The 15,416-nt window shown below is 35.1% G+C and overlaps 1 protein-coding gene across 24 annotated transcripts in view; it reads right to left on the bottom strand.

The window, feature by feature from the left end:
* LOC106881761 (uncharacterized) overlaps positions 1 to 15,416 on the bottom strand; it is a 135,538-nt gene that overhangs the window by 8,615 nt on the left and 111,507 nt on the right. For 10 of the 24 annotated variants that reach the window (XM_089360080.1, XM_089360082.1, XM_089360079.1 and 7 more), the window contains 2 exons: positions 9,727 to 9,804; positions 2,397 to 2,447 (listed from right to left, as the gene is read on the bottom strand). In XM_089360080.1, the coding sequence (XP_089216206.1) occupies positions 2,397 to 2,447; positions 9,727 to 9,804 (129 nt within the window). Of the gene's footprint in view, positions 1 to 2,396; positions 2,448 to 9,726; positions 9,805 to 9,979; positions 10,073 to 15,416 lie in introns of all 24 variants that reach the window. The other 14 variants (XM_089360076.1, XM_089360084.1, XM_089360075.1 and 11 more) reach the window with 3 other exon arrangements.

The raw sequence follows: 15,416 nt of genomic DNA, 5'->3' as shown, positions 1-15,416 counted from the left end.
ACTTGGGATTACTAAATTGTGAGTGCAACACTAACCACTAGGCCTTCACTAGATTACTTGAAATAAATAACTTGCTAAGAAAATTCTCAAAGGAAAATAATCTTACACATGTGGGATAAAAGATCCCTTATTTGAAACACAGTTAAGGGTTAGTGACAGGAAGAAAATTTGGCTGTAAAATAATAACTTCAATTTAGATGAGATGCAGTTTGGGTTCGTGCCAGGTAAAAGCACTACTGATGCCTTATTTCTAGTGAGACAGTTGCAGGAGAAATACCTAGCTAAGGATAAACCTCTGTACCTGGCTTTCGTTGACATGGAGAAAGCCTTTGACAGGGTCCCCCGATCCCTTATCTGGTGGTCAATGAGGAAACTTGGGATAGAAGAATGGTTAGTGAGAGCTGTGCGAGCCATGTACAGAGATGCTGCCAGTAAGGTGAGGGTTGGAAATGAGTACAGCAATGAATTCCGGGTAGAGGTAGGGGTCCACCAAGGTTCCGTCCTCAGCCCCCTCTTATTTACCATAGTCCTCCAGGCAATCACAGAGGAGTTCAAGACAGGTTGCCCCTGGGAGCTCCTCTATGCTGATGACCTTGCCCTAATTGCGGAGTCACTATCAGAACTAGAGGAGAAGTTTCAGGTGTGGAAGCAAGGTCTAGAATTGAAGGGCCTTAGAGTCAACCTAGCTAAAACCAAAATCCTAATAAGTAGGAAGGTAGATAAAACACAAACCCCTTCAGGTAGATGGCCCTACTCAGTATGTAGAAAAGGAGTAGGTAGTAACTCTATAAGATGTACCCGGTGCAAGCTATGGACACATAAGAGGTGCAGCAACATCAAAGGCAGGTTAACTAGCAAGTTAGTTTTTGTTTGTGGCAGATGTTCAGGTGCAATAAAGACTGCAAACAAACAGGAAACAACTTCTATCTCATTCCAGGGTGAAAAACTAGAGGTAGTCGATAGCTTCCGCTATCTGGGCGACCAAGTTAGTAGTGGGGGTGGGTGCGCTGAAAGTGTAGCTGCTAGAATAAGAATAGCCTGGGCAAAGTTTAGAGAGCTCTTACCCCTGCTGGCGACAAAGGGACTCTCACTCAGAGTAAAAGGCAGACTGTATGACGCATGCGTACGAACAACCATGCTACATGGCAGTGAAACATGGGCTGTAACTGCTGAGGACATACGTAAGCTCGCAAGGAATGAAGCCAGTATGCTCCGTTGGATGTGTAATGTCAATGTGAATACCCGTCAGAGTGTAAGTATCTTGAGAGAAAAGCTGAACATTAGAAGCATCAGTTGTGGCGTGCAAGAGAGACGATTGCGCTGGTATGGACATGTGGTGAGAATGGAGGAGGATAGCTGCGTGAAAAAGTGCCACACCCTAACAGTTGAGGGAACCCGTGGAAGAGGTAGGCCCAGGAAGACCTGGGCTGAGGTGGTGAGGCAAGACCTTCGTACATTGGGCCTCACCGAGGCGATGACTACTGACCGAGACCTTTGGAAATGTGCTGTGCGTGAGAAGACCCGGCAAGCCAAGTAAGATCGTTGCCAGTGCCCCTGGACTGGTTCTTGTGCGGGTGGCACATGAGATGCACCATTTTGAGCGTGGCCGTTGCCAGTACCGCCTGACTGGCTCCTGTAGGATTTTCGAGCGAGATCGTTGCCAGTGCCCCTGGACTGGCTTGTGCGGGTGGCACATAAAAGACACCATTTCGAGCGTGGCCGTTTTCGTGCGGGTGACACGTAAAAGCACCCACTACACTCTCTGAGTGGTTGGCGTTAGGAAGGGCATCCAGCTGTAGAAACTCTGCCAAATCAGACTGGAGCCTGGTGTTGCCATCCGGTTTCACCAGTCCTCAGTCAAATCGTCCAACCCATGCTAGCATGGAAAGCGGACGTTAAACGATGATGATGATGATGATGAATAAGATCTAACCCAAAGCTAGCTTGGGAAAATAGACATAAAACAAACACATAAACACCACTATCAACTTTAAGTCACTTATAACAAGATTAAAGTAGAGTTTAGTTCTGTGTAATAAACAGTTACTAATACTCACAGTAGTTGTGAATTTGAAAAAGTTCAACGAGATTGCTATTAAATTTTTAAAAATCTATCATTTTAAAAGTGGAATTTATTCATGTACATTCAATACACTCTGTAAAGTGGGTGATGTTAAGAAGGGCATCCTGCCACAGAAACTATGCAGAAGCTGACAATGGAGCTTTGCATGGTCTTCTAGCTTGCCAGTTTCAGTTGAAACATCCAACCCTTGCCAGCAAGGAGAATGTTAAATGGTAACGATAATGTTGATGGTGATATTGTTGTTTGAAAAGAAAAATAAATGATTGTGTAATTAGTTATGACAGAAACATATATTAATCTAATTAACACCTACCTATTCGGCTAGGGCGCTTCAATTCAACCACTTCTGCAGGGCAAGAAACTACTGCAATATTTACAATATAATAAAAACGTTTTGCAGGTTTACAAAAAAGGGCAAAATGGAAGAATATTAAAAGAGAAACAAAAGCAACACATATAGCAGATATTTAAATATATTTTGTTTTGGATATAAGTCAAAATATTATAGATTAATTCTCATACAAATTGATACTCACCAAATATAAAGCATTTGTCACAGTTTGCTAACTTTTATAACATTTCAATTCCCAGCTAGAAATATTCAAAAGTCTAAAAAGATCTCAGAAATACAAAAAAAAAAAAAAACCCAAAACTATTTACCCATGAAAATATTAATAAAAAAAAAAATGAAACATCCTATAAACATACATACATTTGAGTCCACATCAAGGTGTCTGAAATGAGATCAAGTTAACTAATATTCCCCAAAATGGCAGTTAAGATTTGTTATAAGTAAGCTATAAAGAGTGTGAGTGGAACAACAGTAGGTAAGCAATATTATGATTTGTCAATACAGAAGATGTATCATAAAACTGGTAAAGCACTGGAACGGGGGGAGGGGGGGAATAAATAAATAAATAAAAACCTGTGGTATTTAGTGACATTCCTGGTTCAATTCTCACTGAGTATGAACATGTTTTTTTTTTCCTCCAAATTATGGGCCAATACCAAAAACCATAATATATAAATGTAAGTAATGCATTAAGAACACATAAATTAATATTTACTAGTTATTATTACTCATAACTGAAGCTATTACAAATATCAAATATTAGTTACAGAACTTAGATGAACCAAAAAAGAAAAGACTTCAAAGAAGAAAAAAAAAAAAAGGAAAAAATGAAAAACCCGACATTACAAGAAATAGATTTCTGTAACTATTTTTCTGAGATAAAAATCATTATTTTAGAAGTATATATTGTTTGACGATAATTGCTACGATTATTATTAGTTAACAATTCCAGTTATTCCAGACACAAAATTCAAGATGACAACCAAAATGTATAATGCTGCATATGAACTAATTATAAAAAGAGTGACATTATAGAGTCAATATATAGTTGCAAATAAATAAATATGTGACTAGATTTAAAAGTATACCGTACATTATGTAAAACACACTTAGGCATGCTAATTACAAACGAGGTGAAATGGCATCAAATTTTTGTATCAAAATAATTTAATGATTTAGAGTCTGTAAGCAACATTCCAAAAATGAGCTTTATTTAAATATCTCATCATCTCTCTCTCTCTCTCTCTTTCTAGATAGGAAAGACATGTATCCACCTCTTCAGCAAGACACTTGCTCCTGTCTCTCTACCATAATTTCAGTCCTACACCCCACTGAGTTGAGGTTTTGTCTTGTGGGTACTCAATGATATCACCAGTGATGGGGCCATGAAAAGAAGCACCCAGTACACTCTGTAAAATGGTTGGCATTAGGAAGGGCATCCAGCTGCAGAAACTATGCTAAAACAGACAAGTGGAGCTTGGTGCAGCCTATTGTTCATCAGTTTATGCCAACATGGAATAAGAACATTAAATAAGGATGGTGAGTTGCACTTGAGATCACAAAGATTCTTAATTGTAAAGTAATATGCCACAATTAATATTAAATTCTGAAACATGATGGTCTAAGAAGGAATTAATCTACCAATGTAGCATTATTAATAAATTTAAATATTCTAAACTATTTGAACCACTAAAATGAATTAGTTTTTAAAAGAAAATATTTTATCTTGTTACTTAGGTTAATGTACAATGTTTAGTTTTGTTTAGTTTATTATTATCAGCTGTTATTTACTCTCAGCAGGTTCAATATCAAGGATCTTCATTTGAGTTTTTCTCAGCCTTCATACACAATCACCATAAGATAGTTTAGTCCAGTCCTTGATGTTATCAAACCAGTTTGCCTTTGAACTTCCTTGAGCATTTGCTATTTATCTTTCCTCCTCATAATGCTCTTTATATACCTTGTACTCTTAGTACTTAATCACATTATTGTGATTGACCAGACTATCAGATCTTGTTATATGCCACTAGTCACAATGTGCCTTGTATCATTTTAGCTTTCAAATGATGCCACCCTGCTGGCTATGCAAGCAGGCCAACCTTCCCCTGATCAAAAAGCTAGTCAATTGCAGGGTTACCCATTTACAACTGAGTGGACTGGACTGGAGTAACATGAAATGAAGTGTTTTACTCAAGAACACAATGCACTACTTGGTCCAGGAATCGAGCCCAGGATCTAGAGATCATGAGTACAACACCTTAACTACGAGGCCACTACATAAATATTAAAATGTGGCAAAACAGTAACTAGTTTCGGGAAAACAAGAACTAACATCATATATTGCACAGGTTAATTATTACATAAAACCATAGGTAAAAGATGATGTTCTATAAAGATGTTTTTAGTGCAAATGTATCCCATACAAAATGTGCTTAAAGAAGAAGTCTCAGGCTGTGAAGTGTTGTAATGGAAATACTTGATCTTTTGTTTATTGCATAACAGAGAAAGTTTAGATATAGCATGCTGATGGAAATAATCAAATGCATATCAAAAATAGCTCAATACAAAAGGAGCCAACTACTTGAGGAATTTGATTATTAATGGTCGTTAATCCTCATGCACAGGAGACAAGGAAAACTGTGGAACAGCAGCAGTGCTATCTCTATCAGACCAAAGACTTCTTGACAAAAACATTATTCTTTGATAATAAATTATGAATTCTAACAATTTATTTCTTAATTTTCAAATGCTGCCAAGACAACCAAATTGATATAAACTTGAAGAATTAATCAATATAAACACAACAAAACACAGAAATATGTATAGAAATGTAAATAATTCATTTATGTACATTAGTAACATTTTCTCCCATGTCCAACCTATCAATTTTAATGCAATATATAACACTCTCACTCCCCAAATCTTTTCTCTTTTTATAAAAATCTTTCTGTCACTTCGAACTCAACTCACACAATTTCTCTCTCTCCGGAGCAAATAGATTTTCCTCTTCATCTTGTCTTTGCTTTAATAACTCTTATGACAACTCATTTGATTGGCTTCATATCTACACCGTCCTCATACAATTACATCATTCTCACAGTTGATAAACAGCAGTCATTACTAATAACCTGTTTAACAAGTAAACAAGTAGTTTGACATAAATACATGTTAGGACTTCACACTTTTTCATTTCTTCATGTATTTAATTACTTAAATGCTTTTTCATAACCACACAAGTTTCCCTATGCCATCCATACAATTCATTCAACAACAACTTGCTGAAATTAAATGCTCCCTTCTTTTGGAAATTTCTTTAATTTTTTTTTTTACACTTGTTTCAGTAATTGGACTGTGGCCATGATGGAGCACTGCCTTGAGAGGTTTAGCTGAAGGAATCGACCGCAGTATTTTGCAAGTCTGGTACTGATTCTACTGGTCTCTTTGCCATAGCATTAAACCATGGGAACATAGACAAACCAACATTGGTTGTCAAGTGGTGATGGGCAAGGACACACACCCCTAAAAGTCTCAAACTTTTCTCAAACATCAACACTCCCCAGAACTAACTAAAACTGTTTCTATGCTTGATTTTCAAAGTTAGAAAATACACTAGCTCTGAACAGTTGCCACTTACATGACAGATATGCTTACACATAAGCTAAAGATTCTATTGAAAAGAAACTCATCTAATGGTTTGGTCATAACATTTTCCAGTCACTAACAAACCAACAGCCTGTCTCTTCCCTCTATCTATATAGATGTACAATAGTGGCAAACAGTGAAAACAAGTGCTCAACACTGCATTTGGTAGATACTCCTTATTTGTGAATTAACAATTAATGCCACTAACGATTTCATGTAGTAATTTTGCAACTTTTTCCATATTGGATGAGATTCATCCAACATTGGGGCCAATTACCGATATAGACAAACATACATACACATTATTTACATTTGACAGATATTTGTCCTCATCTTGTTTGTTGTTAACACAACGTTTCGGCTGATATACCTTCCAGTCTTCTTCAGGTGTCTTGGGGAAATTTCGAACCTGGGTTCTCATTCCTAAGGTATTTTTTGATGTTATTATTATTATTATGATTATTATTATTCAAGTCACTGCTTGTGGGCATATGGCATAGTGGTTAAGAGCATGGGCTACTAACCCCAAGATTCCTAGTTCGATTCCAGGCAGTGACCTGAATAATAATAATCATAATAATAACATCAAAAAATACCTTAGGAATGAGAACCCAGGTTTGAAATTTTCCCAAGACACCTGATGAAGGCTGGAAGGTATATCAGCCGAAACGTTGTGTCAACAACAAACAAGATGAGGACAAATATCCGTCAATTGTAAATAATGTACATATTTCCTCATCTCTTAAATATAGAACTGTATACATACACATATACATCATTTAATGTTCACAACATTAAAATTTAAAATAAGAGCTACTAATAGTTTATTGCAATGGAGACACTCTGATTTTTATAATGTGCTTTGTATTTTTGAAAGTTTATAACGTGCTTTGTATCTCCAAGCAATCTTCAAACTCAGGGAACATGGTTAGTTAATCCTACCTTAATGGAATAGCAACCAATATGTGTGAGTGTGTGTGAGTATAACTCACAAGATACAGGAATCTTATATATATACCATTCTGCCCAAATAATGGAACTACAGATACAATATTCCGGCATATCTCATGTCCATTTTCATTCCTCCAATTCACTCTCTATTTCATTTATCTAGAATAAATATTGCTTAACCATTTTCTCACACCGTCTCCGATGAAGGGATATATAAAATATGCTGGAAACAGCTGTAAGACATTCTATTTATAAATGTTCTGAAATCTTTCACAGTCCTGAATTTTTATCTCATTCTGTAATTTTTTTTTTATATATATATACCTGTATATTTGCTGCTTTTTTTCATTTGGTCTATAATTTGTAGATTTATAAAACTGTTCACTTAACGATTTGAGGTTAATATTACAATTTAATAATTCCATATGAATATAAAGACACATTTGGTCAGCCATGCATAATTGAACAACATACAGAGAGCAAAATAAAAAGAAAGAAAAAAATGAGTATATTTCATATTTTTCATAGTAACAAAACAGATTTTTTTTGAGAACAAGAAATACAAAATACACTGTCTATAAGGTGAATAAAGAAAACAAATATCCAAGTTATATGTTGAAGTGAGTAAATATATAAATTAAGAATGAATACACACACACACACATATAAAATGCAACAACTTAAGAAAATTAGATTTTGTGAAATAGCATTATCAAATAACCAATAAGATGCACAATATAGCAAAAAATATTCAAACAGAAAATCAAACTTGCATGCATCAACAAATAATGCGAAACAGAATTATGAATAATCAAACAATCCTAATTTAAACCAAAATCATTTAGAAAAAACATTTCAACAATAAACATCTGTATGAGTGAGTAACAGAAAGAGAGAACAACAAAGAGAGTTTGTTTGTTTATGTATGTGTGTGTGTGTGTGTGTGTGAGTGTGCGTGCATGCACACAATCATGTACAAGTGTGATTACGTGTTTTATATACATAATGGAATATATATTGAGCATTAACACTATTCGTCTTATTTTTTGTTAACACTGAAGATGTAGATTAACAAGCAATTATGTAAACCTGGCAGTAATTTGTTGAAACACGCGTATGTTTTATAAAGCATAAAATACCATGTTTTCTGTATTCTATTAATACTTAATATATACATATATATATACTTATATATATATATATATATAGATAGATACATATATATCTACATATATACAGATACATCTCCATATGACCTACGTTGGACCCCTTATTCGCATAATCCTTTATATATATATATATATATATATATATATATATATATATACATCTATATCTACATATATATCTATATATACATATATATCTATACATACATATATCTATATATACATATATCTATATCTATATACTGTTGTGCCTTATAATTTAACACACTCACTGGTAAAGTTTCCACTTATTTCTTTTTTTATTTTCCTAAAATTTTCATTGCGTCTTGCAAGCTTTTCAATAGAGTCAAAAATATTGAAATGGTTGCAAGACGCAATGAAAATTTTAGAAAAATAAAAAAGAAGTGGAAATTTTACCGGTGCGTGTGTTAAATTATAAGGTACTAAAAGAGAATGACTCTCTTGCATTGATTTATATAGAATAACAAATGTTGTAGTCAGATAAGATATGAAGAGAAAAAACAAATTTTCTTAAATGTTATTAAAATATATTAGCTTAACTGTCATGTATTAAATTTCACATTTAATTTTAAAATGTTTCAAATTCTAATAAATGTAGATTTGATGTCAAAACACTTCTACAAATTGCATTTCCCAGTATCACTTTTCCTTCAATTATTCTTACAACCTAACACTTCTCCCCAACACACTAAAGATCTGCTTGTCTGATTATGTATTTTGATTTCTGTGTGTGTGTGTGTGTGTGAATACACTATTCTAGGAAAACAAACAAGAGAAAGAAAACAGATGGAGAGAGAGAGAGAGAGAGAGAGAGAGAGAGAGAGAGAGAGCTACAAGTAATAGATCCAAATCCTGAGTTTCATGCAGTAAATTTTCTCATTGGAATGGTTAAGTATTTACAATAAATCAAACATTTTTTTTTTATTAGGCACCTTATTTCTGTGAGGAGAATTTTGTAATTTTAAGCTAAATTAATTCTCATAGCCTCAAGATGTTTTTGAGATTTTGAAATCACATATTCTATTTAAAATTCTTTCTTAGTGAGCATATAAAAAAACACACTTATTAAGTGGCTGATTCTCAGAAAGTTTTTTTTTTAAATGAAACATGTTTTTCTTTCTTTTTTTTTTAAATAAAATATTATGTCAGAAAATCTATGAAATAAAAAATAAAACATGGGATTTAACTGAAAGAATGAAGGCTATAAAAGTCAGGATATGGAACTCTTATTAATCAATTCCCACTTCACTGACACACATATATATATTTATGAGTGAAGTGGGAAATAATTTAACACATAGTCACAAACATGCATCAAGCACTCTAATGTAACTGCATAAATGTCCTATATAATTTGTGTGTCTGTAAACATGCTTGTATACTTGAATGTGTGTGTGTGTGTGTGTGTGTTAGCAAACCACAAACAAACAGTTTTTTTTTTAAACATAAGAAGAACACATGCAGCAAATATCCAGCATCAGATAAACTTAAACAGTTGATGCAGGTACCTTTGGTTCCAGGGGCTTCACCCCTCTGGCGGTCATCTCTTTCGCCACGGTCAAAACGACCACTGCCAATTCGACCAGCTAACAAGAAGAAAAAAGTAAGGAATCTGTTTAATTATGTTATTAGTAAAAGAGAGAAATGGGCGTGAAGATTAATAATAGAGACATGGAGATATATATATATAGGATAAGGAAACGAAATGAATGAAAGTATAAAGAATTCCTTCATTGTCATTTGCGTTAGCATGGTACCTACATAGTAGTCCTACTTTTTGTCTCCTTTCAGGTGATATGCTTTTCTGAACGTTTGAACAAAGCCTCATCTCTTCTGACACACAGACAGACTCCACTAGACATACAGGAAACAGGGGGGAAAAAAAAGAAAAAAAAAATTCAGCAAATGAATTTGGACTAATTAATGTTCCATAATTAAAATGATGGGAAATAGCAACATGTAAGATGGTTTAGGAAACGAGAGGAGGAGAGAGAGATCAATTGGTCTTCATAAAAAGATATATATGCGCACCTCTATGTAAAATAATACTATCTAAGAATGAATTCTGCAGACTATAGATTCCCCATTAATCCAGATGTTTCATTGAAAATGGCGTATAACCCTTTAACATTCAGATTACTCTGACAAATGAAGGTGCACGGCTTACTGGTTAGAGTATTTAGCTCATGATCAAAAGGGCATGAGTTTGATTCCTGGTGGTGTGTTGTGTCCCTGAGCAAGACACTTCATTTCATGTTGCTCCAGTCCACTCAGCTGAAAAAAATGAGTACTACCTGTATTTTAAAGGTCAACCATGTCACATTCTGTGTCAAGCTGAATCTCCCTGAGAACTATGTTCAGGGTAGTAGTCAGCCACTTGTACATTAATTTCATAAGCAGGCAGTTCTGTTGATCAGATCAAATGGAACCTTTGGTGTTGTAACAGATAGAGTGACAGTTAGTTACAGTTACTCCATCAAAAGCAATGCTAATTTATTCACATTATTTTGAATAAATCATATATTACCGTGTAGTTTTGAAATTTCAACTATCTGATTGTTTATATTTAGAATGACATTGTAAGATAGGTGTGAGAGGCTGGATCTAGCCATTTTGAACATAAAACAGGTAGAATATTTGGACCAGACATGGCTGGTTTAACACTAACAGGATAAACTATAAAATCTTCAACTGGATAATCTCATTTGAAAATGGATTGCAAATTTCCTAAGTAATATACAATGAAATGTAAGGTTTGTGAAAACCTTGTGGTAGTCAGTGTCAGGGGAAAAAAAATAATTACTGTTTAACAACATTCATAAAATAGATTGTTTCAGTGCTGCAAAGAGAATGGAAGTGTAATGTCTTAGAGTAGAGATTTCATCATCATTATCATCATCATCATCATTTAACATTCATTTTTCATGTTGGCATGGGTTGGACTGTTTGACAGGAGCTGGCAAGGCCAGGGTACATACCAGGTTCTATAGTCTGTTTCGGCATGGTTTCTACAGCTGGATGCTCTTCCTAATACCAACCACTTTGCAAAGTGTACTGGGTGCATTTTACATAGCACCAGCACCAGTGCTTCTTATGCATCACCAGCACCAGTGCTTTTTATGTGGCACCAGCACAACAAATAATATAAAATAAAATGTGAAGATTTGTAGAGAAACTTGTGGTAGTCAAAAGAAAACAAAAAACAATTTAACATTCATAAAATAGATTGTTTATGTATTGCATCTAGAAAGTCTGAACTGGTGCTGTTACATAACAGGTGCCTCATTCCACCAATCTGTAACATATAGGTTGAGCTTGCATGCAATCCAGTAGATGGAGTTAGTAGTGGAAAAACTGTGTTTTATGGAGAGCTACCATGGGTGATAACACAATCTGGGGTAGGAGCTCTTAAATGAAGAAGACAGGCTTGTGTTTGATCATATCATCATCATCATTTAATGTCTGTTTCCCGAGCTGGCATGGGTTGAATGGTATGACAGGAGCTGGTAAAGCAGAGAGCTGCACCAGGATCTAGTCATCCGTTTTGGTTTGGTTTCTATGGCTGGATGCCCTTTGTTATGCCAACCACTTTACAGAATGTACGATGTGCTTATTAAGTGGCATAGATATGGGTGCTTTTTACATGGCACCAGCATGGGTGCTTTTTACATGGTGCTGGCACATGCCAAAGGAAACTGGTAGGAGTGATTTTTTACAATGGTTTTGGAGAATGAGTGAATCAGCCCAACAGACAATAACAGCTGTTTGAAATAATTCCACAAGTCAACAATTCTTATTTACTACTGAACATCTTGGGCAAGTCTAACTAACAGCAGCACATCCAGGCCTGTAAAACTACTCTTGAAGCACAATGATTCCAGCAATGCTGCTATCTCTACATTAATACCAGAATTATTTTGGCCGATTGGTTGCTACCATCCAAAGCATAAAACAACAGTAGTCTCTCTTTAATTGACAATGAGAATTGAATGCAGGATTTACTTTGTTCCTTTGAGCTCACTACACTTCATATATTGCTGGTTATCTGCCATGTCATACTTTGAGAATTTATTATTACCAGCAAGAACTCATCATTTGCATCAATTGGCCAGAGATGTAAAAAATTTTAAGCCTAGACATGCAAACCCACCAAAAATGCTTCTGGAATCTTTCCTTGGCTGTATACAATGCAATTCTTAAATTGCTGTCATTCATCACTTCTGCTAATACTTTATGGGGTGATGTGACTGAGTCCAGGATATAAGAGTGTTGTGAGCATCTGGAAAACACTCCAATAGTCATCAAATCAAATATCACAGATGCACAGATGGGCACAACATGCAGGTAAGTAGATTCACTAAACACATTCTTGGGTGTTGTGAAGATAGAATAGTGAAATAATCGTAAAAAAAATTACATAAGAAAACTAAGTGCCAACACTATGTATGTTAATACAGAGGTCTAGGCTAATAAATTTGATATAATCATAAAAGACCACAAAAATAAAATGTATATAAATGATTGATAAACAAGCACATATCAATGAAACAGAACAACTCTCAGAATATAAACAGATTTACAGGTAAAATGGGAAGAACAGTAGGTTACAGGTAAGGTTTCTAAATTAAACTCCTGACCAGAGACCTTTTCAAATCAAGAATTATTAAATATAGCTCCTATGAGGAACGTCTACATACTGATGAAAATTATGTCCATGGGAGAAAGATGACCACACAAAATAAACAAAACACTAAACTAGAGACCAAGTCCTTGCAAGTTAGCCAAACACCTGGTGCTTAGTACATGCATATAGAGGGACACAGAACCCACCCCCCACCCACAATTACATAGTTAAAGCTAACACCCACAACTCACGAATAATCTGGTATGATATAAAAAAAGAAAACGTACAAAGTGAAAAAAAAGCATTACAACAAGAGCACTCAGAGAGCGCAAACTTCCACCAAGGCAATACCAATGACTTCTCAAAGATTAGCCAGGGATGATTTTTAAAATGAGAATATCTGAAATAGACTCAACTGCTCTCACAAAAGAGAATACTAAAAATGAATCTGACTGCTCTCAAAAATTGAGTAAAAAAAACAGGAAAAATAATCCAGAATCCTTGTCCAGTACCGGACTGATCCCAAAATCTAATCAGTTCATGCCAGTCATGAGGCCAAACATCCCTGAAAGTTTCATCTGAATCCATCCAGTGATTCTTGAGACACCTTGTTCATGGACAAACAAACAAATATGACTGAAAACAATACCTCCACCTTTGCTAAGGTGGAGGTAATAATTCTTTCTACTATAAGCACAGGGTCTGAAATTTTGGGGAGAGGCTAGTCAATTACATTTAACCTTGTTTTCAATATTGTTAACTTGAAAACATGGTTTTAGTTAATTTTTCATGTGAAATGAACAAGTAATTTTTCAAAATTTAATCTTCAACCAGGTTGTGTGGTTAAGAAACTCACTTAGCAAACCACATGGTTTCAGGATCAGTCCCATCGTGTAGCACCTTGGACAAGTGTCTTCGACTACAGCCCAGGCTGACCTATGCTTTGTGAGTGAATTTGGTAGTCAGAAACTGTGTGGAAGCTCGTCATGTATGCATATATGTATTTATGAGTGCGTGCATCTATCTTTGTGAATACCACAACCCACCTACTGCTGGACAACCAGTGTTGGTTTGTTTACATCCTCGTGACTTAGTGGTTAGGTAAAAGTGACTGATAGTGTAAGTATCAAAAATAAGTACTGGGATCAATTTGCTTAACCCTTCAAAGCAGTGCCCCAGCATGGCCACAGTACAATGAGTGAAACAAATAAAAGATAAAAGATGACTGGAAACTTTGAATATTTCTTCAATAATCTTATTAAATACAATTACTCAGGGAAGAAGTGAAGCTTAATTTAAATAAACCTGGTTTATGCAAATAAAGTCAGCTTTCCATACAAGTAGCACGACTTGAAACTGAATCTTTTATTTCTTACCTGTTTTAATCATTGGACTATGGTCGTACTGGGGCACTGCCTTGAAGGCTTTTAGCCAGATCAACTCATGTAGTTATTTTTAAAGTCTGGTACTAATTCTGTTGGTCTCCTTTGCTGAACTGCTAAGTTACAAGAAGAGGCGCCAATGGGATTTGAATACTTGACTTCCATTTCTTTTCTTTTTCTAAGCTTTGTAGTCACGTACTACTACTCCTTTCATATATTTTAGACATATCAAGGTTCTGCTACTCCCTTCATATATTTTAGACATATCAAGGTTCTGGGAGGCAAAAATTTCATGTGTCAAAAGCTTCTGCAGTAGCCTAGAACAAACTCGATACCTTAACCTATTAGTGTTCAGATTACTCTGTCAAATTTAATGCTAATTAATTCACTACTTTGAAATTATTCATGCATTATCTTATAACTTCAAGATTTCAATGATGTAATCGTCTACTTTTAGAATGACATTGAAGGCTGGGTTTGAGAGGCCAGGTCCAGTCGGTTTGAGCATAAAACAAGTAGAGTATTTTGGCCAGATGCTAAAGGATTAAGTTCTTTATTCATTCTTTAATACATAATATATACCTCATCCATCTTTTCATTCCATCATCCTGAGCCACAAGGGTTGTTGAGGGTGAGTGCTTAGATCAGATTTAATACAACTAAGCAAGTAACTAACAAATCTTCCTACCAGCCTATCACAGGTAACTTTCCAGATCTGGTAATTGATAGCTAGATGAACTCAGGCAATGTAGACTACAATGTTTGCTCAGAACTCCAATAAAACACCTGCAACAGATCATCTAAACTCATGACTTTTGAGCAGGTTATCTAATGCTGTATGCAATCAACCAGCTTACTTCTATAACTAACTTGTGATCAGAGAAAAAAATAGATTTTCTAAATGACCATTTCTTTGAGTTTCCACCTTTGAGACCACTTGTAATCACTGTGATTAGATAATCAATATAAAGAAGGGGCAGGGCTGAGCAATAACTTATTAATTTATGATCTTTACTAAAAAAATTACATTCCAATAAATCAACACATCTGTTTTCATTACTGTATCTAACCCTACAGAAAGACACCTGTTTCTATGCTTCTATCATAGTTTAACCGCTCATCACCTGGCATTAAGTCACCTCCCTCAGTACTATCCCCCCACCTCAATTGAAGCATCTTGTCATGCAAGTTA

This window comes from Octopus bimaculoides, chromosome 11 (genome assembly GCF_046866305.1).
Source record: "Octopus bimaculoides isolate indiv1 chromosome 11, ASM4686630v1, whole genome shotgun sequence".
Classification (NCBI taxonomy): domain Eukaryota; kingdom Metazoa; phylum Mollusca; class Cephalopoda; order Octopoda; family Octopodidae; genus Octopus; species Octopus bimaculoides.
This window is presented reverse-complemented; position numbering and strand designations above follow the sequence as displayed.